Raw genomic sequence first — 25,075 nt, 5'->3', positions numbered from 1 at the left:
ATGCAATTTCCTTTACTGCTCCTCCTGCCCACTTCTGATGCATCTCACGATAGCAATGTCATCAGCAAAATTCTGCACGAGACAGGAGTTGTAAAGAAAGTCCGACGTATACAGGGTGAATAGGACCCTCCCTTGCTGCTGGGTTTGGTGGTTTTGTTGAATTTTGTCTTAAAACATGTGAAGTGTCTCTCTCTCAAAAATGTATACAGTATCATATTTGCTTTTATGCCTTTTTTTATGGTCAAAAAGGTTCCCGACCCTTATATTCGATTAAACTTCCAGTAGGCGGTGTTAGTAGCTCATCTTACCTGTCAACTGCCATAACCGCCGCAAGAAGAAGAAAACTTACTCGAAACTTCAATAGCTGCGGTGACGAACTATTAAGTGTGGGGAGGTCGCTGAACCGACTCTTTCACGAGTCAACTTATTTTTAAAGTCACATTTCCCGTGAAAATTATTTGAGATATAAAAAGGTTTTGGAGAGATTTTCGTCACAGTAAGTTTTGGTATCTTAACCCTCTTGTTGTCTTCAGGTCACACTGACCTGCCTCTATCAGTCAAAAACCCAGAAAAAAAAATCCCCAAATGATGTTTTATTTAACTTAAAATGTTATGACTCTTCCTAAATTGATCCAAGAGTAGAAAAATTGAAATAATGTGAGACAATTTACAATGCGAATCATGTTTGTATAGCCTGTAGAATTAGATTAAACGGTCTATTTCTTGACTAAAATGAAGTGTCAATGTACACGTCTGCAATGGTTTTGCGTTTTTTTATTCTTTGAATGAATGGAATGTTTACAATGGAAAAAATGCTTAAAAATGAAACATGTATTTTTGAAATAGTACTGACAATATAAGAAATTGATAGGTCTACATTAATTTTTTTTCTCTCATTATGCTTTGGTATCAGATTTGAGACATAATTGGTAGATACCAAAATATTGTATCAAAGTTTTTTTTTCTCCTAGCCTGGCCCCTTTGCCATTTTTCAAAAAGTTAGCCCTGCCACTGTTGTTGTAAATTGTCTTTCACCATTGGATGGGACTGTTCAATTTTATTCTGCAATTGACATTTTTCAATGACTTTAATATTGGGGCTTCAATGAGAAGCCCACCGTGTTTTCTGTTCTTGCACTCTGATAAAGGAACACAGAGCCTTTTTTTGGAATACTAATGAACAACCTCTTTTATAATCTAAAATTATGTTTGGTTAAGATCAGGTAATTGTGTAATTGTAATCCTGTGCAGTTCTTTGAGACATTTTAGTGATTAAGGGCTATATTAATAAATGTGACTTGACTTGACATGAAGCGTTTGACATATTAAGGTTGTTTATGTTCCTAATTGTTAAATAGTTAAAGGGACACTGTATTTTGGATTAATAAGTATCATTGTAGTATTAAGTAGTGCAACCAAAAACTGGTATTACAAAGCAAAAGTGAGAATACAGACGCTCCCCTACTTACGACCATTCGACATACAAAAAACGGTAGATACAATAATTTTTTTCGGGACGTCGCAAAAATATATATTGTATGCACTGTTTTCCGAGGAGAGGGCAGTACTGTAGTGCTTCTATCTGCTGCTATCAGCGTTTTGCGCTGTGAGAGTTCACCCAGCATCCACCAGAAAACAAATCCGCTTCCTCTTCCTATTTAATGTGTAAACATTCTATACAGTCTATACTATGTCTATACCATCTCCAGTGCGCAAAGAACTTTGACATTTGTATTGCTTAATATCTTGTGCATCCATTCAATATGGTTGGTGTAAAGTGTAAAAAGGGGCAAGCCGTTTCTTTTGAAATGAAAGTGGGATAAGAAGGATTGATGCGGTAAATGGTTGGATCGCTTTTTTTTTTTCGTCCACTCTCTACCACGGAGGAGGACCTCTTGAAGCACATCTTCTAAAAGTAAGTTAAACATAACTTTATCTTTATAGAGCATATTATTTGATGAAATGTTTATTTTTTTAGTACAAAACAATACAGGTTACTTATACAAGCCTTAAACATACTTATATAAACCTTAAACATACTGTACATTCCATACAAAATACATGTATAGCACTAAGGCAACTTACAAATGATCGTATGGAACCTATGTCGTTCGAAAGTCTGGCAGAATATGTACGTAGACTCAGTGACCTAACCACGGCAATCTTATTTTTATGTTTTTTTTTCTTATCCGTTTGTTTTCAAATAGTTTTTCATTTTCTTACCACTGGGAGACTAAATATTACACAAAGTCCCTTTAAATACCAATAGTAAAAACTGTGTTCTTTTGATCCTCCTCAGAGCATCCCATTGTTTTGAATTTGAGCTTGTCAAGTTTATCATTCTTTTCCCAGCCACTTATCCTGATTAAGGTTGAGGGGATGCCGGAGCCCTTAGGCCATTGTGCAAGGAACACTCTGGTTGCCAGCCAATTGCAAGGCAACATATGGCAACTGTTCACTCACACAATCATTTATGGGAACTTTCTCGAATTTTCGATTTACCTGCCAAGCATGTTTTTAGCATAAGAGAGACGAGCTAAATTCCCTTACAAAACCCATGCAGGTAAGGGGAGAACATGCAAACTTCACCCAGGGAGGCTGGCAGTTGAACTGAACCCAGGACCAGCTTGTCAAATCGATTCTTCGATTTAATCATTTATGCGTTCTCGCCTACTTCACCTTCATGCTTTTTTTAAAAAATTCTAATTTCTCTTTAATATGTGCAGAGGTGTACATCTAAAGCGGTCCTGGAATGGAGAGGCGGAAGCTGATGGACATTGCCGAGTCTCTGGACTCTTCTGAAGTGGCAGCTCTCTGCTTCTTGTGCCGGGATTTTATACACTGTAGAGACCTGGAAGAAGTGAAGATAATATTTTACTCTTTACACTTACAAATATACAGTATAAGCCTTTTAAATCAGTAATTTAAAAATACATTCTTCATCCAAGCACAGTTAGTAAGTAACCACACTTTTTTACAGATCACAGATGCAAAGGTTTTGTTTGACAAACTAGAAGAAAACGGTGAATTTAACACTGAATTTCTTGATCAAGTACTGCACACAATTGGAAGGCATGATCTCCTCAGACTCTTAAAGAGGAACAGACAGAGCGAGGAGGAAACCGATGCAAATCCTATTGGCAAGCTGTCAAATTACAGGTAAATTTAACCTTAAGAATTAGAATTGTCTTTATTGTCACGGACAAAAAAAGGCGTGAACATTGTTTGCTGTAATTTCTTTCTTCTTTTTTTTTTTTTTCAAAACTAATCCTGTTTTTTAATTGTTCTTGCTTTATGACTAGGGTGATGCTGTACAAAATATATGATGAAACAACTCAAAAACATCTGGAAAATATAAAGTTCCTCTTGAACGGCATGGTTAGCAGGAGACCATTAGATGAATGCAAAGTAAGAACACTCAATCAGGTTTTGTCTAAAGATTCCATATCAAATATAATTGTGCACAAAAAATGGGACTGTATTTGCCTTCTTGTGAACACCATGGCTAGCAAAGTAGCAAAATGGAGGGTAAGGTTAAGTATTGGATTGAGGTCTTTCTATGAGTTTTACATGCTTGTTGAAATCATGTGTGTGCTCGCTTTGTCCTCCCACTAAACACATCACATTTTTTTTCCTGCAAATTCCAGACAATGCTGGATGTCTTTGTTTTATTGGAGAAAGTGGGTTTATTGTCGAAATCAGATCTGAGTGAGCTTGACTCAACACTAGAGAAAGTGGATAAACGACTGGCATCAATTCTTCGGAATTTCAGACAAGGTACATGCCTTCTCTTAAAACACATCTGTGGTCTCCTTATCCTTGAGTGGACGATACGTGCCCACACAGGCGGTCTTTCGGGATAGAATTTAGATGACAATAGTCAGATTTAACACTGGACCCAAATGTGACAATAAAGGGTCATTTAAATGGACAAAGGTTTTGAGATACCCTCACTTGTCATTTCTAAACCTTCCTATGCACTGCACAAGAAGGCATGCGACATGACATTAAAACAAAGTTTTCAAATCCTTTCAATCTTTTTTTTGTAGATGAATCTCCACGGCCAGCAGGTCCACCTTTGGCTACACATCTCAATGGTTCCCAGGTATGGATCTGTATATGTGTTTGGTTGGAAATTCCACACTTAAGTCACTTGACTGACTTTGATTTATTCACACAGCATGACAAAGACTTCACTCTTCAGTCCATATCTGAGACTTCACCAACACGTATGTCTTATACACTGGCTGACACATGAGTCGTGATGTTTTTATCAACTGGACATCAATTTAGGTGCTATTAAGTTGTTGTTTTTTTTTCTTTAGAAGATAGATTTGTTTCCCTAGGTGCAGAAACAAACAGCCAGCCTTCATCACTCTCTGATCAGGTATCAATTTGACTCAAACCGTAATGTTTAAATTCTTGAAACGAGTTAAGTAATACTATGAATAAATCGTTTTTATACAATAACTGAAAAATACAGCCAATGTAAAGGTTTTAAATCACCTAAAGAGCTTCTTAATTATATATATGTGTGCGTGCGTGCATGTGTGTGTGTTTGACCAATGCTAATGCCAATAATTTTCCAGTAGGTTAAGTTTAACGTTTAGTACACACGCCAAATAAGGATAGAAGACATCAATGAATTTAGAACTTGCAAGAACAGGGAGCCTAAAACTTGGATAAGGGATTCAAAACTGTTAAGGCCCTCCCTTGAGCCCCTTTTTTTGTATTGAATCTACGTGACAAAAGCAGATCTGCGCTAAAGGGTGTGGTTATCAACGAACAGCTACATGTTTGACTGATAGTGGCAATGACGTAGACTGATACTAATATTCAAAACGGTGAACAACAGTGAGCAATAGGCAAAATAACAAACTGGCATCCTTTGCAATCGCCTTTGCAGGTGTCCAATATTCAAAATCGAATAAACTCAAAGCTCAAAAACTTATGAATGCATTTTTGGATTTAAGTCTTAAATGAATAAATGAATTAAACTATTTAAACATTTCTTTTTTTGACATAAATACCTTCTAAATCACAAATACAGTACATGGCTGAAATGAGATAAAAAAATATTTATCCGGTCAGACTTAACCATGTCCGCTAGGGCCACCAGTTGGCACTTTCCAAATGGGTTTGATCACAACTGTGCAGGGCTCATCAGGTCTAAAATGATACAACGATCCCATCTATTGCTATTTGTACATCTTTGAAGTCTTTTAAAGCTTTATTTTCACTGTGCTGCTGCATGGAGATTTGACCTAAAACATCCCTGGCGTTTCATCTTCAGTTATTTTTTTCTTACTAGCAATTCAAATAAAATGCCGTGACTGTTTATGTAAGTACATTAAGACATTCTCACTTGCAGTAACATACATTTATTAGGTAGGCTTTTACATTGTTCCAGAGTGCAATATTAACTGCAGACAAGCCATTTATACGTTCACTTTAATAATCATCTTAATTTATTCATATTTTTGTGCTTGTGCCACAGACAGAGTACTACGCAATGGATCACATCCCTCATGGTCTCTGTGTTATTATCAACAATGAAACATTTTCGGGACCAGACCTGGCTAAAAGGAGTGGAACGCTTGTGGACGAGGGTGCGTATTTTTATTCGGTCATCTTACCTCTTGAAATGAACAGTGTTACACGTGCTAATACGGCTTGTCGTTAGCATTATTGAAAAGGGACACGCAGTCGAGGAGAATACCTTAAACGGTTGCAGCGCAAGAGTGACTGACGTTAATGTGTCACTGAAATGGCACAAATATTAGTGTGCTAAGAGCAGTAGCTGTTCTGATCCTGTTTTAAACAATCCAGGCTTGGGAAACTGTGCTGATTTGTTACTGTGGGTTGTCATTGTTTGGTACAGCTGAAGGTGTTAGCAACTAGCCGCTTACAGGAGTATAAACATATAAAGTAAGACAGTTCAATCTCATTAAAAGTCCATCAATACAAAGTTGGCAATTACAAATATCTACGCAAGGGTTGTCAAACCCGTTTTAGCTTAGGGCCCACGTGGTAAGAAAACCACTCTCATGGGGGTCGTACTAATAAATAATTGGCATAATAAGTGCGCCCTGAGTGTGAGGCTTTGTATCTTTTAGAGGCTCACATTACGATTTTAATTATAAAATGATTATTGAGTTTATTTTTTTCCCTCTATTTTTTTCCTGCACTCAGATTTAATCACTTGTAGTATTTATGGGGTTCGTATGGGTGCTTAAAATCTTTAAAAAAACTTGAATTTGGGGTGTCTTGATGAATGCATATGCCAGATTAAAAATTGCACATGTGAATCACAGATACTAAATTTGACTTGACTTGATTTAAAAGAGCCATCCATGCACTGCAATCATGCAATTGTTTTGCCTTGAACAACGCATCCATGACTTCTATTCTAAGTAAAATAACTTGATGACTGTTTCCTCAATGTTCTCTGGTTGGCAAATGTCAGTCAGCAAACATGGCTACAGTAGGTTGTTTGCTTTGAGAGTGGCGCCTAGCTTTGGCTACATCCAATGGACATATTTAAAACTGCATGTCAGTGTGTAACATAATGTGGCTCGTTTATCTCTGGTATCTCACAGGTCTGATCCGGCCCGCTATGCATGTACTGTATCTAAAAATTGATTTGAACAATCTAGGCACTTTTTTCTTTTTGTTTAACTTATCCTAAGATATTCACAAATACACACCTGTTTATGGTATCTTTACAAATTTACACAATTTTAGTAAAGGTCGTTTCTCACCAACTTGTTCCATTTTAGTGTGATTACTTTGTAATATATGTGTATGGTCACAGTTTTGCCGGATCATTTATTATTTCTGTAATTTATTATTTTGTAATTTATTATGTCAGTGGTCAAAAGTCATCGTAAAGTCATTATAAGTAACAGTATGTACATTTTCACAGAAATTTCCACAATCTGTATTATGATCATTTGGCTGTATTCATTGACCTTTAAACAAATATGCAATATAGAAAATGAATGGTGAATCAATGGCCTAACTTAAAAGGTTTCCTTTCTCTTCCACAGAAACTCTTAAATCCTTGTTCTCGAAATTTGGCTTCCATGTAGTTGTTTATAGCAACTTGACTGCAGACGCGATGATAAAGAAACTCCAAGAAATTGCTACAAGAAATTTTTCCCAGGAAGATGCTCTGGTGAGCAGAGTAGCACTTAGATTTATGAATGAATGCTTAATTAAAATTATGTCATTTTTTAATTTACGCTTTTTTTTTTTTTTTTTTGCTTGAATTGTCTTTTGCCGTCACCATGGTATAAAGCCAACTACTATAATCATTCTTTTGTTTATAGGTTGTGTGCATCCTCTCCCATGGCCAAAGTGGTTGTGTTTACGGGACCGATGAGGAAAAAGTATCCTTACGGCAACTAACGCTGCCTTTTACGAGCGAATATGCCCGCACCTTGGCAGGGAAACCCAAATTGTTCTTCATCCAAGCATGCCAGGGAAGAGAGTTTCAGAAAGGATCCTTGCTATCCACAAATATGGCAAGCATGGAAGAGGACAGAAACGGTCAAATGGAAACGGATGCAGGTCCACTGAGCGACGGTACGGTTCCCTCAGATGCTGACTTCCTCTTGGGCATGTCTACTGTTCAAGATTGCAAGTCTTTTCGCAACATAAACACAGGCGCCATTTATATTCAAGAACTGTGCAAACAACTCAGGCGATCTGCCGAAAGGTGAGATTAAACAGTTTTGGATTATGTGAATTGAAATGCGTACAATTATTTTTGGGCCTATTCAACAGACATTCAAGACTCTATCTTACTCTGAGGCTGCTGTTAGTCACAATGTGATATGATGGCCAAATTTATTTCATGACACCATACCTTTTTTTTTTTTAACCGATTTATACCCATTTTACCCACCATATCTCAGCCAATCATCCCCTGTATTAATGGTTGCCATTCCGCTTATTAAGCCATAATAAACCTCATAAACACAACACAGCCCCGATTTACTCACAGCAGAAAGACTATGTAAATTACAGCGACTATATTAGCCATCTACAACGACGTTGTCATATGCTACCAGTTACTGAGATCATCCGAATTGGAGCTGAAATTTGTTTGTCTCTTTTAAACTTCCTGGATAAAAAATGTTATATGGTGTGCACAATTGGAAATTATCCAAAAACATTTAAAATATGGGAAAAAAGTATAAGTTTACAGGTTTGTGACACTAAGATCAGACTTAAAAATCGAGCAGTAATAAAATTGAAAAGAAAACAAAGGGCAGCACGGCGGCGCAGTGGTTAGCGCGTGTGCGGCACAGTTCTGTGGTCGTGGGAACCTTCTAAGTGGGTTCAAATCCAGCTCGCGGCCTTACTGTGCGGAGTTTGTATGTTCTCCCCGTGCTTGCGTGGGTTTCCTCCGAGCACTCCGGTTTCCTCCCACATTCCAAAAACATGCATTTCAGGTGAATTGGCCGGTCCAAATTGTCCCTAGGTGTGACTGAGCGAGTGAGTTGTCTGTCCCCGTGTGCCCTGCGATTGGCTGGCAACCAGTCCAGGGTGTCCCCTGCCCACTGCCCGATGATTGCTGAGATGGGCTCCAGCACCCCCGCGACCCTACTGAGGATAAGCGGTGCAGCTGATGAGATGAGACAATTCAATTAATTAATTAATCACACTGTCATGACGTCTGTGAACATAAAGTTAGAAAATTAAGGAAATAATGTAGTAATGAAATTGTTTTTAATATCACCGTAGTTTCCGGACTATAAGGCACACTGCTCAGAAATAGTCTTTTGTGATATTTTTTTCATAAATAAAACTACTGTAAGGTCTAGGGTTGTACAAAAAATTAAAAATGCCATATTTGCACATTGATCGATCAGTCTGAGTATATCACTGATCACAATTGCATAACATTAAATGCAATGGAGACCATTAGGGATGCAGACGACATATAAAAAGGTCTCATCTCATCATCACACTATTTTTAATCACGGTACCAAATTGTTGATGTTACAATTGGGCTGGTTCGCCAGAATATTGTCAGACATTAAACCAGTCTGTGGTACAGCCAACTCACAAAGTTTTTATGAAGTACAAGAACTGAATGAAGATGAATACATTGTGGGAAGTAATTCAGTCATTCTGAACTGAATAAAGAGAATGACATTGTGGCAAGTAATTTGGTTATGCAGAAATATTTAAATAATCACATGGCTGCACGTCTGTCAAGGTTTGTCAGGGGTGTTATTCAGTTTCCTATAAATGTGTCAAACACTTTCTGACATTCTGGGGTTCATCCGGTGCCAAAAATAACTTTGGGGTTGTGGTATTTGGCTTCCACTTGTGTAAATGTTTCTTTAAGGACAGATATCCACCGGTTAGTTGGTTGAGTGGTTTCATGTTTTTGGATTAGTCCTTTCCTAGTAGTGTTTTTAGTTTTTATCAAATATATTGGTTTTAGCCAAATATTGAATGAGTAAACCTTTTCTGGTTCAGTTTAAATTCATTTTTCTAAAATGACATGTATGAGGTATTTGACTGAGCTGTGCAAAAACTGTGCCATTTTCTTATAAGCAATGAAGTTTTTTTTTTATGAGACATTTTTCATGCTCCACCAATGTTAAAGAAAATATGATAATATCATTAAGAAATACTAGCGCTTGCTAGAATTTAAGTTTGCCTAAGCTCCATTCGTCTTTCATACGTTATAAGTGCATTTATTATTTCTCGAGGTATTCTATTTTCATTTCATTTCATTTCATTTCTATTGAATTTGTTGAATTCAAGAGGACCCACAAAAGCAGTTTTCTGTTTTCAGATAATTTCATTTCTATCTGGTAGCAACAGGATTTTAGCTCCAGTACAGAGAACAATTTGGATCTATTCAATGCTGAAAAAGATTCCTCAAGGTTGGGTAAAGACAGTTTGGAGATTACCGTATTTTCCGCACTATAAGGCGCACCTAAAAGTCTTAATTTTTTTCAAAAGCTGACCATGCGCCTTATAATACAGCGCGCCTTATATATAGCTCAATATTAAATTAGCAAGGTCTCGCAACTTACGCAACAGCCGCCGACTCGATTTTCCCCCGAACGTGGAGTAGTCCGCGGTGTATGCTGGGATTTATATACCGGCGTTTCATTGGCTAACCAATGTGTCAATCATTATTTGAATCGATCGCTATTGGCTAAAGTTATTCGGAGCCTCGGATTGGCTAGAGGGCCAAAACAAACCCTGCAATTGGCCGAAAAAGATGTGTCAATCATCCGTTAAATCGAACGCTATTGGCTGAAGTTATTCGGAGCCTCGGATACGCTAGAGGGCCAAAACAAACCCTGCAATTGGCCGAAAAAGATGTGTCAATCATCCGTTAAATTGATCGCTATTGGCTGAAGTTATTCGGAGCCTCGGATACGCTAGAGGGCCAAAACAAACCCTGCAATTGGCCGAAAAAGATGACTGAATAGCAAGCTTGCTAAAGTACGCCATAAAGAAACATGTTTCATTAGTCTGTATTTGTAAACATTTTACTCTCCTGGATTTACTACACTCACGGTTGTAAGAAGACTATGATTGCGTATCATTATTGAACGTGAGAACTTAGGTGAGTTATGCGGCTTTATATTTTCCCGGTATCTTGTTTTAGAACGATCTTGATGTTGCTGTGATGAGTTGAGTGAATTAAACTCAATTCCAAGTGTTTATTGTCATATGCACAGTAAAGTTGCGAGCGAAAAAGAAAATAGAAAGTAAGGAATGGTTGGCATTTCTTGAATTCCAAGACTTTAACCTTCCGAATGATATTTGAAACGACGCATTTAAGTGACATCGTACGGACACCGCATCCGCACGTGTCTACGACACGTATTTGCTTCTTTGCAAGCTTTGGGAATGTTAAGGGGGTAATCTGTTTGACTGAATCATCTGACTGTTTTGTCGACGTTCCCATTGTAGCGCCTTATAATCTGGTGCGCCTTATCTATGGAAGATATAGGACCAAAAACTATTTTTGGGGGGTGCGGAAAATACCGTACCATAAAATATGCACTATTAGCTGCGACTTTTTCTGCAAGCTTTCAATTATGCGGATTATGCAACGAAACGTACAATTTTTCTAACAGCCCTAGGGGCGCCTGAGCTGTAAAAGTACGAGTGAGACAAGTGGAATATACTGTATGTGTCGAGGAAGACTCAAGTTAAATGTAACTTTGCTGTTTATGCATGAGTGGAAAAAGCAGGAACAACTCCTCATCATGGAGAAGGTGAATGACAAGAGGGTTCACCAAAAAGGAATAAAACAACTTTGATTTTCTCCAGTTTAGAGAATCCCGAATCAGTGTGTATATGCTATAAGAACATGACTGGGGACTGCTGAAGCAAACCAGCAAGAATGAGGGAATACCCCAATTCTTACCATGACCTTGATGTGGCCAGCTAAAGAAAGAATATTCAGTCTTTTCTTTTAAAGGATTAACTTTGGGAATGTTGAGCCGTTTGTGTCTATGTGTCAAGGAACATAAGAGGGGTAACTAGTAAGTTGCAAAAACTTACACTGAAAGTAGTTAAGTATCAATATAGATTATAGATAGTTAGATAGATAGATACTTTGTTCATCCCCGAAGGGAAATTCACATTTCCAGCAGCATCCCTGAGCTGAGAACAATCAAGAACAATCGAAAATAACACGGGAGCTGCTGGAGTGGCTGCCATTCGTGACGGCGCCGGAAGAAAAGATTCAATATCCACGGAGACATCATTTAACAAAAGGATTTCTCAAATTTTCTTGAAATGTTATAATCCTACCATGAGCATTGTTTTCTTAGTTCATCAAAGCAACCTTCTAAAACCACAAAGAAAAACGGAAAGTCAAGTCAAGTCATTTTTATTTGTATAGCCCTAAATCACGATGAGTCACAAACAAACTCACCATAACGGTTATTTGTGCTTTGTGTATCACATCACCGGGTGGAGTCAAAAAGGTTTTCGTTGAAAGAGAGAGAATTGCTTTTTTTAAGCAACGTCTTGCCAACAGTTGCTATTGATAATCGCCGGTCCTGTCTGTCGCCTATGCTGCTCTGCATGTTCTGCCTGCAGCAAGCAATGATAAAAGACGTGCTATCTTCACTCAATATGATTTATAGATCGTTTCTTACAAAACTTTATTGAGCCAGCCGTGCTAACTCGCTTTTTAACATGGCTTTCATGAGGCTCACCAAGAGGGAGCTGACATGATTGTCCTAAATCTTGCTGCTGCGAGTACTTTATCCCAAAACGAGTGGCTTACGTCCTGAGCTAACTGCCACCCCCAATTGGTTGCACTTTATATACAGAATGAAATATCTCAAAAGACCAATCTTTCTACGGTTGCACCTTATAAGCCTTATAGTGCGGAAAAGGGTTGCACCTCATAAGCCTTATTAGTGCGGGAAATACAGTAGTTTATGTGTGTCTGTACTGTGTACTTGATGTGTGTGATTTCTAAATGAGTACTATTGTAAAGTGTGATGGACAATTCCAAGCTTGTTAAACACCCAATATTATTGTTGTCTTGAACAAATTCTTTTGACACCTCTTGTAACATATTCTTCACAATCTTGCTGGTTATTTATAAAGTAGAATAAGAAAAGAACAAAATCAGCAATATTTTCCATTTCAAGAATATTTTATATCAACATAAAAAATACAGATTATTTAAATTGGCAAAAATATTTGCCACCGGGTTAGAATGTGTATTTTTTAGTGAAACATAATAAACAATCCATAAATTCACATTAGATGTTCAAGCCATCACGCCCAGGCCTACCAACGTACAACAATGTTAAAAGTATATGCAATCAAATGAGAATGCACCTAATAAATGACCATCATTACCATTACCTGAATCGCTTTGTGTGGTGTGTAATTGATCTGTTTATTTTTTTTGGGGTGTAGCTGATAAAGTAAAATTTGACTTCTCCTTTACAATATTAAGTACAAAGGAAATTATTATTATTATTATTATTAACATTAGGGATTGTCAACTGATTCAGCTCGTGTCAAGATTTTGGCTCCTAGTGCACGCGTGTATGCGCTTCGTATCCCTTCGTTTTAAATTCACGATGCTTCCCTTTATTCACTTTCACAATGCTGTTGTAATATCATGCATTCGATTTGTTTTTTAATCTAATGTGTGTTTGATGCAGGAATCTGGACGAGGATATTCTCTCTATCCTGACTCGTGTGAACAGGGAAGTCAGCAGAGGAGTGTTTCGCCAATACAAGCAAATGCCTGAGCCCAAATATACTCTTACCAAGACACTGATCTTAAGGTTTGTTGACAAGGACAATGTTAAACCTCCCCCCTGAGCATTGTTTCCTTTTTTGTAAGAGAACTGCAGGTCATTACTCAAAAATCGAAGGAGAAATTCAGATGAACTTTTCTTTTTAAATGTCTATCATCAATCATCAAAAATGGGGTTGTAATTTGCACTCAATGTGAAGTATGTGCTGTTAGTAATATATGCCTGGTGTGGTGAATTCAGGATTTTCTCCCTAAAAATGCCATATAAAATGAAATGGGTGTACAGAAAAATCCTAATTATGGCATGTTAACAAATCATTGTATTTTTAGCAATGAAATAATTCAAAGAATATTTTAATGCGACAATTAGTTCCATTTCATTCTTATGGTCCCCCTTATACTATTATTCGTAATATCACACATATATAGAATAAGTTGCAGTTTATATGTAATATGTTTGTGGAAAAAGCGTCTTTCTTGCCTATGATAGGATTTAAATGAAAAAGTGTTGAGGGAGCAATAAACTCTTGAGTTGTACTTTGCCTTTATGCACCCACACTTTACAGTACCGACAAGAGAATGTCTTTGTGAATTTCACATCATCCGCCTCTGTCAAGTGTCCTTTCTTTTTTCTTTTTAATACAATATTTTTACACTGTCACTGTGTTCAGACTTGCTACTCATTTCTTTTGAATGTGAATAAAAGTCTCCAAATGCTGTTATTTCCTCCTTGTTTTTTATTTATGTCTGGTTCGGTTACATATTTGGTAATTTCCTAATGTTGTCACATGCCTGTCAATAAGCCACAAGTGATGTGTATTGTATGTTGTGATACTCAAAATTGTAGAACAAAATAGTTTCTCATCAGTGATTTGGGATCTAGTATAAGTATTGTCACACGCCGCTGTCTGCCAATGCGAAGGTTCGGCTCATCTCTGAAAAGTGGGATTACGCTTTAAACTTTGTCTCGAATCACTGAAGCGTGTACCGAATATTTTAGATGAGTGATCCATGAACCATGGTTCGAGGTGTGTGTTGGTGACATATGTCGTGGTGTTTGAAGGCCCGCAAAGTGGTTGTAGCACGTGGCTAGCCTTGTGTGTGGTTTGAAATAAAAACGGCAAAGAAATGCCTCTAAAGTTCAAAGTCCCCTTCCGTACTGGGAATGAGAGAAATATACACCTCCAATACTTTAAAATTTGCTATGACACATCTATGAACCCCTGCTTCAGTTGTACAATGTGAAACCATTTTTTTTTAAAGCAGGTGAAAATATTTGCAAAAAACACTGCCTGGTTCCAAAACTTTTCAAACTTGGAAACCGCTGTTTTATGTAGGGCCAGGTTCGGAATGTGCAAGAGGAGTGAACCTGAACGGAAACATTTTTGGAAAGCACTTCCTTTTTCCCTGGCTTTTTCAGCTCCAACTAGCACCTTTCTGCCCTCCATGGAACTCGACTCATATCATTTGTGCTATTCTGTGTTCATTTTACCGCTCCAGAAAGGAAGAATGGTGGTGGGCCATGCGTTCGACTCCCCCAACTAGTCAATTCCGATCACCTATGTCTGTCCCTCACCCCCTCATATACCCCCATCCGGAGAAAAACAAAGCCTGTAACGAGGACAACACAAATGTGGCCTGAGGGAGCCCTCTCTCAGCTGCAGGACTGTTTTGATCAAACTTGCTGGGAGGTATTTGAACACCGTGACCTCAAGATATTCACTGACACTATTTTATCCTACATTTGATACTGCACGGATAAAGTCACAGTAAATAAAAAAATCAAGGTCTACCCAAACCAAAAGTCCTGGATGTCCAGCGAAGTGCGCACCCTCCTCAAACACCGCCTTCAGGTCTGGAGACAAGGCTCTTTACAGAGTGGCCAGGGCTAACCTGAAGAGAGGCATCAAGAAAGCAAAGGCAGCCTACACGAGGAGGATCGAGCACCTCTTCGCTGGAAATGACCCGAGGAGGATGTGGCAGGGTCTTCAACTCATCACTAACTTCAGAGGCCACAACCTGGCAACTGTTGAGGCTGACGCTTCACTAGCTACGGACCTTAATCAGTTCTTTGCCCGCTTTGAAGCTGAAAGGCCACAAACAGCCACATCACACTCACATTTCAGGAGCATGAAGTTAGGCGTGCGCTGAAATTTATAAAGCCCAGGAAGGCAACTGGCCCGGATGGAGTACCAGGGAGGGTACTCAGGGACTGTTCCGATCCGCTGGCTGGGGTCTTCACCACCATCTTCAACCGGTCCCTGTCACAGGCGATGTCCCACCTTGCCTCAAAGCCTCCACCATCATTCCCATCCCCAAAAAGTCAGCAGTGGAAAGCCTCGACGACTACAGGCCTGTCGCTCTTACGCCTGTGGTCATGAAGTGCTTCTAGAGGTTAGTGTCCCAGCACATCAAAAACTCCCTGCCACTCACACTGGACCCCCACCAGTTTGCCTACAGGGCAAACTGCTCCACTGACGACGCCATAAATACAGCACTTCACACCGTGCTGAAACACCTGGACCACCGGGGGAGCTACGTCAGAATGCTCTTTCTGGACTTCAGCTCAGCCTTCAACACCATTATCCCGGAGATCCTGGTGGAGAAACTCACACACCTAGGACTCTCTCCCTCCATCTGCCACTGGACAATGGACTTCCTCTCCAACCGCCCACAGTCCGTGAAACTCGGTAACCACGTCTCTCCCACACTAAACACCGGCTCCCCCCAAGGTTGTGCACTGAGCCCCCTGCTTTTTACCCTCTACAGCTCCGACTGCTCACAGACCCACCCCACAAACACTATCATTAAGTTCGCCGACAATACCTCCTTCATCGGCCTTATCTCTGAAGGGGACGAGGCGGTATACAGGGATGAGGTGTAGTCACTTAGAACGTGGTGTTCGGAAAACCACCTCACACTGAACACCACAAAAACAAAAGAACTGATACTGGACTTCAGAAGGAATGGCAGGAATCCAGAACCACTCATCATAAAAGGAGACTGTGTAGAGAGAGTCCACTCCTTCAAATTTCTGGGTGTGGACATCTCCGATGACCTCTCCTGGTCTGCAAACACCAGAGCGGTGGTAGGGAAGGCCCAGCAGCTACTGCATTTTCTGAGAGTGCTCAGGAAAAATTATCTAAAACAGCAGCTGCAGGTGTACTTTTACAAAGCCACAGTGGAGAGCATTCTAACATACTGCATTACGGTGTGGTATGCTGGGTGCACAGCAGCAGACAGGAAAACGCTACAGTGGGTCATCAAAACAGCCCAGAAAATCGTCGGTTGCTCTCTGCCCAGTATGGAGGACATTGCCTGCTCTCGCTACCTCAGCAGAGCAGAAAACATCATCAAGGACTTTTCTCACCCCGGCCACCACCTCTTCGACCTGCTGCCTTCCGGCAAGCGCTACAGGTCACACAAAGCAAAAACAAACAGACTCAGAGACAGTTTCTTCCCCAGAGCCATTACCACCCTAAACAGACACCGCACAAAAAACTGAAAAACACTACCTCACACGAATGTAAAATGGTACTCATGTCTATGTTCTTGCACATGTTGACTGCACTATGTTTGTTTACTGCTCAAAAAAGACACCGCACAAAAAAACTGAAAAACTCTTGCAAAAACACTACCTCACAAGAATGTAAAATGGTACTCATGTCTGTGTTCTTGCACATGTTGACTGCAGTATGTTTACTGCTCACCTTGCACAATGTTGACCATCTTTTTCTGCACTATGATGACTATGTTTGCACCAATGCATATGTTGACTATTTTTTTGCACTATGATGACTTTTGCACCAAATACAAAATTGCACAACGCTTACGATACCAACTGTATTACGATACCAACTGTATGTGACATCCTACATGCCGACATTTCTTGTGTAAATATCATGTAAATTATAACTATAGCCGTATCCTCCTTGTTTTATACCCTTATCTTCTCTGTTCCTTATCTTCTTGGCTTTTTACCTCACTGTGAATGTGTGAAACTGGAGTGTCATGCCCAATTTCGTTGTCACAATATGTTAACCCATTTTGTAACAATGACAGTAAAGGTATATTCTATTCTATTCTAACTTAAAATTCGGACGGGGAGAATTCTTTCAAATGGTAAAACTCACCTCCTTTGTTGCGCTGAATGTGGCCAAATAGCTGACTAGAGAACAAATGCACGAATAAGTTTAGATTTTGCAAGTGACAGATACATGTTCAAACTATTTTTCTCATGCAGCCAGCCCAAAATCCACCTTGACATAAGCCGGTGTTATGCCGAGAAATGCACCCTTGCCGAAATTTGCATCCCGTAACGGGAGCTCGTCGAAATTTGCATCCCGTAGAAGTAGCTCGCCCCCTAGCTACTATAACCCCTTTAACTTATTTTATCTCACTTTTATATCACTTTTCGGGAATGTAATGGCGAACATATAACCAAAACCTTCATAGCCAGAGATAGATGGGGGGTGCATTTTTAGGCAGCCAGGCTGGTCCCTCTCGTCAGCATCATTTACATTAGGTTGACGTTGGATCATTTGTACTAGAAAAAAATGACACCGTTGCTGTGACAATGTTAGGCACAGGATGATCTGTTTATACAAGTAAAATACAAAATACAATTATTGACGTGTTACGTCTCGTTTGGCGATGAGAAGAAAATACGTCCGTCTCCCGTTTATCTGTTGATGATTTGACAGTTCATTTCAGCATAAGCTTCATAGAAGAGTGCATAACAGTTTCAATACGAGCGATTTGAATAGTAAAAGGCAAAATAAACACGTTACCTGCTCAAAGTGATTATATACGGTGTGCATTAACGTTCGATTGCATTCACAACAAATACAAGACGGAATGGTTTAAGTTGTATTACATTCCCAACAAATGCAAGAAGTGGTTTTTGGTATATGTTCGCCAATACATTCCCGAAAAGTGATATAAAAGTGAGATAAAACAAGGTAAAAGTGATTATAGTAGCTACGGGGTGCATTTCTCGGCATAACACCGGCCCTTTGAGAAATCTCCTTGTCTTCCCAATTAGCCACTCCGGCATTGTGTGGGGGTGCAAACTCCAATCGAGATAACGTGCTTCGAGGGGGATAGGCGTCACCTGGCTGCACTTGCACACCAAGTGGTTCCCCAACGAACTTGGTGGTTAAGGGATCTATGAACCTCAGAAGGAAACATTTTTGGAAATGCACCCGGGAGCCACTCGGCAGCGCTAAATAGTTGCATACGGCTACCGAGCTGCGGGTTGCCGACGACCGATTTAGGCCGTGCTTAAAAGAAACATGGGTTAAAACTAAAATCATGGCAAATTATCACAATTGAATCAATTGGAGTTCAAGCACTAAGTCAACAGTACGCCGAAGGGGTAAAGGCATCACGCGAGATTCGGAAAAGCTGAGTGGGTGAGTGCCCTCGTCTGGGGACGTGAAAGCGAGAAGAGTGGAAGATTCCAATGTACTCCACCCAGCTGGCCCAATCGCTTCAGTTCCGGGAAATGTTCCACAGCGACGCCGAGTCTCGCGTGGTCCGACATCCCGTTCACGACTCATTTTGCGCCACGCGAACGAGGAAAGTCTTTCGATTTTAACTCTAGAAATTCGGACTCGGTGAGTTTGCTTCGTTTGTTTCTGTTTTGATCTTCGAGTGAGACGTTTGAGACCTTGTATGGGGTGTTTTCTGTAGGGCTCAGTCTACGCACTTTTTAGCACAACTTGGCTTTTTTCAAAGTCATTTTTGTTTTGTTAGTCGATTTTTTTGGGAGTGGATCGAAATACTTCCGAGTGTATATTTGGAATTTTCTGACATGTGTGCTTACACAAACAATAAGCCTTCGTATTTATGGTTCTTATAAGAGATTCTAACAATAATGGCGAGGGGCGTTTTTGAGATATACTAACTCAGAAATGTGAGGTTAAAGGTACAGTGTTCAAAATTGGCCACTAAATGTCTCTGCAAGGCTGTGTCCTACCGAAAATGAGCGCTAGAAAGCACAAGGAAGATACAGACCACAGATACTCGACATTATTTTCCCTATTCCACAGAAACAAGAAAAAACGGGAAAATAAAAAAGGAAAGATAAAAAAATATGGAAAAACCTAAAAAAAAAAAAGAGAGAAATACCTAAAAATAAAAGGGGGTAAAGGGAAATAAAAACATGAAAAAACAGCCGGGAAAATAGGAACAAATAAAACCAAAAATTATCTTACATTTGCCTGCGGTGCAGATAATGGATGAATGGATCCTACATTTGAAATATGTTTTACGACGTTCTATTCTACCCCCCGTTTTGAAGAGAAAAAAATGAATAAAATAAGAATAAAATGATTTGCAAAGTCAAGATATATTTATTTGTATAGCCCTTAACCATAAGGAGTCTCAAAGGGATGCACAGACCACAGATTATTGCAAACTACAGACTATTATTACACTATCCCATGATCTAAAACCTACACGAGGGCAAGGAAAAACTGGTCATCCCCCTTCCAGGATGGCCAGGCTGCAACATATGTTGCCATAACAAATAATACAGATATTGTCAACATGAAACATGTTATTCATAAGCTATAGAATATAAGTGTGTTTTAAGCCTAGATTTAAACAGTTCCACTGAGGTTGCAGATCGAATCTCAGGGGAAGAGTATTCCACAACACCGGGGCCCGAATGGAGGATGCTCTCGAACCTGCGGTTCTCTTCGCTCTTGGGATCACTAGTAGACCTGTAAGTCAGCTCACTCTAGGTGGGGATCATCTCATGTTAAACAAATGCTAATTTCTCGTCCGCCAAGTATTTTAAAAAATGCGTGTTTACATAATAGTTCTTTTTTTTTTTTTTCTATTTGAGTTTTTTTTTTTTTTTAAATTACCACCTGGAGGCACTAAATAATACACACTTACCTTTCAAGTTATATGTTTTAGGTCAGTAGTCTCAAATTCAATTTACTTGGGCCTGCCAGAGCTAGGTCTGGATGAGGTTGGGTTGAATCAGGTTTTTCACAAGAAAACCTCTTCTTAAAAACAAGAATTTGACTGGAAATTGGAGGAACATTCTCAGAATCTTTATTACCCTCAAAATTAGGAAAGGATATTGCGTGTTCAGCAACCAAGATGGAGAGCCTTTGTGGAGGTAGATGTCGACCACATTCAAATAGTTTGGCTTTGTCAAATAATACAAGAATACTTGGACACAGTGTTCCTGCAGATCCTCAAAAATTCTTAAAATGCATAAAATAATGATTCTAAAAAAGGAGGCTTGATTGTGATTAAAATATCTGAAATCCAATTTTCGAAAGTCTTTGAAATTTTAACATGTTAATAATCTTTATTTGTTTCAACTAAAAAATAAGTAATAGTTATTTTTCGTGCATCATGATAAAAAAGCTTCATCAATGTAGCAGAAAAGTTCTTTGGAATTAATTGTTCTCTACCAGTTTTTATTAAGGATCCGTCATGTACTGTAAACATCCGTTTTTATCTATTATTTTGCATGTCTAAAACTTTGGCGGGTGCTATGTTTTTCCGTTTGAAAGTCTTTAACCGGACCAAATTGTGATTTAAAGATTTAAAATAAACATTTCTTTAAAATTGCCTTTTATTCATGTGGTGTTTTTTGTTGTTTGTTTTCATTGTGATTTTTTTTGTCGACTTGATCTTAAACTAAATTTTAAAAGGCATAAAGGCAAAGTACATTAAAGTATTGAATTTGACTATCCTTAAGCTCTAGCAACCCTGGGACAAAATCTCGCATAATTAAAAAAAAAGTGGGATATGGGATACCCAAAACATTGAAGTTGCTCAAGGAATCTAACATGAGTAAAGGTTTTTAACAACAAGACTGGTATAAACAAAAGCTCCCCACCATGGACCAGTGGGTGTGCACTGTGGAAGAATAATCTGTAATGGAGAAGATGACATTTCAAATACAAATACAGGAGACCCAATTCAAGCACAAATGGGAAAAAATTATGTACTATTGGAAAACGAAGGACACCACTCCCGAACAATAATAACTGGACTTTTAAAATGACTTGCTCATGGTAGATACTCCCCCACACTGCAGTTTTTTCACCTTGATTGTCTTTTATATGTTCAAAAAATATTTATATATATATATTTTTAAAAAGCACAATAAAAAGAAAATTACGGGGAAAAAAATCCACTCCCTTCAAATATTTTTTAAAAAGGCTACACAAAATAAAATCTTAAAATAAAAATAAAAACATCAATCATAAATGTAAATATAAATCAATCGGTAATCCACAATTTGCGTAGGCTGCACTTACATTAAAGGCACAGTTGGTATTATATGATCATAAAAACGAGTAATAAAATCCCAAGGAAGAATACAAACTACGAAGACTCGAAATGAATAAACTTACGCCAATGACAACAATAGGTATCGGCATATAAGTTTTGCTAAAATAAATAATAAAAGTATTCGATAAAAGTCGGTAATGTAAACTGCATTTACACCATGCGAACACTGGAGAACAAAGGGGCGCTAATGCAATGAAAACACAAGTTCCAGACCAACATTCTGGAGATGAAGAATGTGACGAGGACCAGCCAATCATTTGGCATGAATAGCAATAGAGCAGCGAAAAAACTACAACATAATCAAAATAAGCGATAAAGAGACGAAGGACTCCCAGCAGACCCACTCAAAGCATGCTGAAAGATTCGTAGACAGGAGAGGCCCTTCATCTTCAGTTATTTGGAGGTATTTTGGTTACTTAAGAGCAGTGTTAGGCACCTTACTTTAAAGAAGTTAATAGCTATAGTTAGTCACTACGTCTTCCAGAAAGTAACTGAGTTAGGAACTGAATTACTCTATAGTAAAAGTAACTAATTATCAGGGAACATAATTATTTCTGTTACTTTAAAAAGAAGTTGTTTGTCAAATAATTGGAAATTTCCTGAGCCGTTTTTGAGTCAGTTGAATAGTGAAGAATAGACAGGTAGTTGTGTTATCGAACCTTGTAACATTTGTTGCACCTCAACAGCAAGATTTATCCTACACGAGAAAAACAAAAATAAACGAACAATATGAAAAAATCATGTTTGGCAGTGAGGTTAACAAATAAAATCTAACTCTCACAAGCTGAGACAGCTGGTCAAGTAGACATGGCTTACTGCACTTCAAGTATTTGGTTCCCAACAAAAGTCAATTGTACAATATGTTAACCCATTTTGTAAATATGACAATAAAGGTATATTTTATTCTATTGTACAGTTGAACATTATAAATTTAGTTTCACTCTAGAGAATAAAAAACACAATCTCTGTCCAGACAACTGCTCAAGTAGACATATGCTCCTGTCCTTCGATTATTTTCGTTCAACAAAAGTAAACAGTTCAACAATATAATGTGCACTGCAGTGTAAAATAAACAAATCAAACTCCTACAACCCGAAAAGACTGGTCAAATATTTTGTTTGCAACAACAGACAACAGTTAAACAATATAAAGTGACTATCCAACCCCTCTCTCTACCTCTGCTCATTGTGGCTAACAGAAAACACTATTACCACCTTATGTCCAGTTTTTACTACTTTATTTCTAATTTAGTACACACACACACACACACATGCATACAGAAAAAGAAGCATGGAGCTTATCAGACAATGATGCATTCTATTCAACACTTTATATTTATACCCTAACTTAACAAATTAAGCTGTGTCGCCTGACCCTTAAGGGTTGGAAACCTATCAATAACATTTTGGTATAGCACTTGGACAAGCACATATTTTTCAATGTCCACCACAGCCAGCTGCCGGAGTCTGTTTTGACCAGTGGTCCTTTCATTCAACCGTAACCCGTAATGCACCTGAAAGACCTTTCGTGGCTGCAGCTGCTTATTGGAATTGTTACCCGAATCTGAATAACTGCCTTCTGAGTTTAAAACAATGCAATATCCAAAAATATGTCTTCAATGTCACCTGACTCCTCTTGTTCTTTAAATAGTTTATTGCAACCATAACTTTTGCTAACTCAAGTTGAATTCCATAATGCACTGCCAGTGCAAAGATAAATCCCATTGAGAAAGTCCCGATTCACACCAGAAAACCGCCTCTGTGTTCTCAAACACAAGCAGTTTTATTGAGAAAATCAGATTCCAGTATAATCATAATATGATATAATTTATTTCTCAGTATCTTTTTTTTTAGAAATAGTAAACAATTTTCAGATAATCCATCGAAATGTGATGATAATCTAGTCAACTGATGAGAAAAAAATACGTGACTATCAGAATACATCTTAAATGATATTCTGGATTGGATGCTTTTAACTTCAGTCACTGTAGTGTGTGTGCGTGCGCGTGTGTGTGTGCGCGCGCAATAGACTCTCACCTCAACATGGTGCTTTTTTTGCAGAACTGTCCATGCTGGTGCGGGGAGGATGACCCCACATTTGCACCCGCAACAATTAAGCTAGGCTGATCGTTGTTGCATTTGATTGAATGCAGTTAAAAGGAGGACTAATATCTCTTGATGATAACAAAATCATGGTATTTGAAGCAAAATTATTTTTCAACATAACCACCGTATAACTTACTCTCACAATAATACCATGCCGCTATACCGCAAGTGACAGTCACCGACAGGCGGGAGCAGTGAAGAGTGTTGGTTGCTAGGAATCTAATGACTTAACCATTTGAAGACAATGGAGTATTTCTGAGGCTGCGTTGTCCATATTTTTGTTTTGTTTTACCTTTTTTTATCTAGCGATTTTCATCATATCTAAGCCTATACTGTCCTTTATTAGTGAAAATTGTTTTTAAATTGTTATAATGTTTAGGCGTGTTGAGTTGAATTTTGGGGTGCACCACCCAAAACAGGCTAGTTACGCCCATAGTTCTGACGTTAAAGATTGGTTAAAGCAGCGTTTTTCAACCTTTTTTGAGCCAGTGCATGTTTTTTATGTTGGAAAAATTTTGCAGCACACCACTAACCAAAATTGTTATAAAATGACACTGAACAGTATGTTTAATTACAATACAATTTATAATACCCCTAGTTTTTACAGTACAGACATTATTTGCAGAAAATGATTCATAAATCTTTTATAACATTTTAAAAAGTGACATTGGATAATCTCTCACGGCACACCTGACAATCTCTCACGGCACACTAGTGTGTCGCGGCACAGTGGTTGAAAATCACTGTGTTAAAGCACCATCTGGTTTTGTTAACTTTTACTCGGGGCTGAAAAAAAATACTTAAAATGAGAAAGCAAAAAATATGTGATCATTATCACTATCGACTGACAAGTAATGTTTTATTGTGATGATATTTTTGTCATATCGCCCAAGCCTAACTAAACTGGACCATTTTTCCTCTCATTATTTTGGCCAGCTTTTCGCGAGATATTTGTTTTTTTTTGGGCAGCAGGATGGAGGAAAGGTATGTCAGCTGTATTTTAGAACATGCACGTTTATATCTTTTTTTTTTTTTTTTTTTTTTTTTTACAGTTGCGATATTCTTTCATAAATTATTTTTACCACCAGGAAACGTTTAATAATACACACAGTCCCGTAAAATTCCATATTAAGACAGCGGCCTCAAACCAACATCCCCGCGGGCTGGCGAATTTGAGGTTTTTTGTAATAATAAGAAATATATGATTTGGTTCTTGTAATTAATAGAATAACTAATATAAAAATAATTGACGGTCGATTATTTAAGCTCTCTGTTGTTCTGATTTGCATTTTTTTCAAGGATTTATTGTTTTTCAATCAAATAAAAGGAATGCTTGGTGCAACTAGAACGGCATACAGGAGATTTAT

The 25,075-nt window shown here is 38.4% G+C and overlaps 2 protein-coding genes across 2 annotated transcripts in view; both read left to right on the top strand.

Annotated features, from left to right (window-relative positions):
* Nucleotides 1-309: 309 nt before the first annotated feature.
* LOC148374259 (caspase-8-like) lies at nucleotides 310-14,000 on the top strand. The gene is made up of 12 exons (XM_088334388.1): nucleotides 310-496; nucleotides 2,726-2,859; nucleotides 2,980-3,158; nucleotides 3,302-3,407; nucleotides 3,647-3,776; nucleotides 4,049-4,104; nucleotides 4,180-4,228; nucleotides 4,325-4,386; nucleotides 5,497-5,608; nucleotides 7,049-7,176; nucleotides 7,331-7,719; nucleotides 13,181-14,000. The coding sequence occupies exons 2-12, from the start codon at nucleotides 2,752-2,754 to the stop codon at nucleotides 13,341-13,343; spliced, it is 1,482 nt and encodes a 493-aa protein (XP_088190514.1). The 5' UTR covers nucleotides 310-496; nucleotides 2,726-2,751; the 3' UTR covers nucleotides 13,344-14,000.
* A 4,417-nt stretch (nucleotides 14,001-18,417) lies between these two features.
* Nucleotides 18,418-25,075, top strand: part of tmbim1a (transmembrane BAX inhibitor motif containing 1a) — a 29,082-nt gene continuing 22,424 nt past the window's right edge. The window contains exon 1 of the mRNA XM_088334364.1: nucleotides 18,418-18,896. The gene's annotated coding sequence lies outside the window, so the exon portion shown is untranslated. The remainder of the gene's footprint in view (nucleotides 18,897-25,075) is intronic.

Source organism: Urocampus carinirostris, chromosome 1 (genome assembly GCF_059441175.1).
Source record: "Urocampus carinirostris isolate Australia breed hairy pipefish chromosome 1, RoL_Ucar_1.0, whole genome shotgun sequence".
Classification (NCBI taxonomy): Eukaryota; Metazoa; Chordata; class Actinopteri; order Syngnathiformes; family Syngnathidae; genus Urocampus; species Urocampus carinirostris.
The sequence above is the reverse complement of the archived record's forward strand: the minus strand, read 5'-3'. Positions and strand labels throughout refer to the sequence as shown.

Coding starts and splice junctions, on each gene's coding strand:
- LOC148374259 (XM_088334388.1), top strand. CDS start 2,752: ATGGAGAGGCGGAAGCTGATGGACATTGCCGAGTCTCTGGACTCTTCT. Junction 3,408..3,646: donor GACCATTAGATGAATGCAAA/GTAAGAACACTC, acceptor TGCAAATTCCAG/ACAATGCTGGATGTCTTTGT. Junction 4,229..4,324: donor ATCTGAGACTTCACCAACAC/GTATGTCTTATA, acceptor TTTTTTCTTTAG/AAGATAGATTTGTTTCCCTA.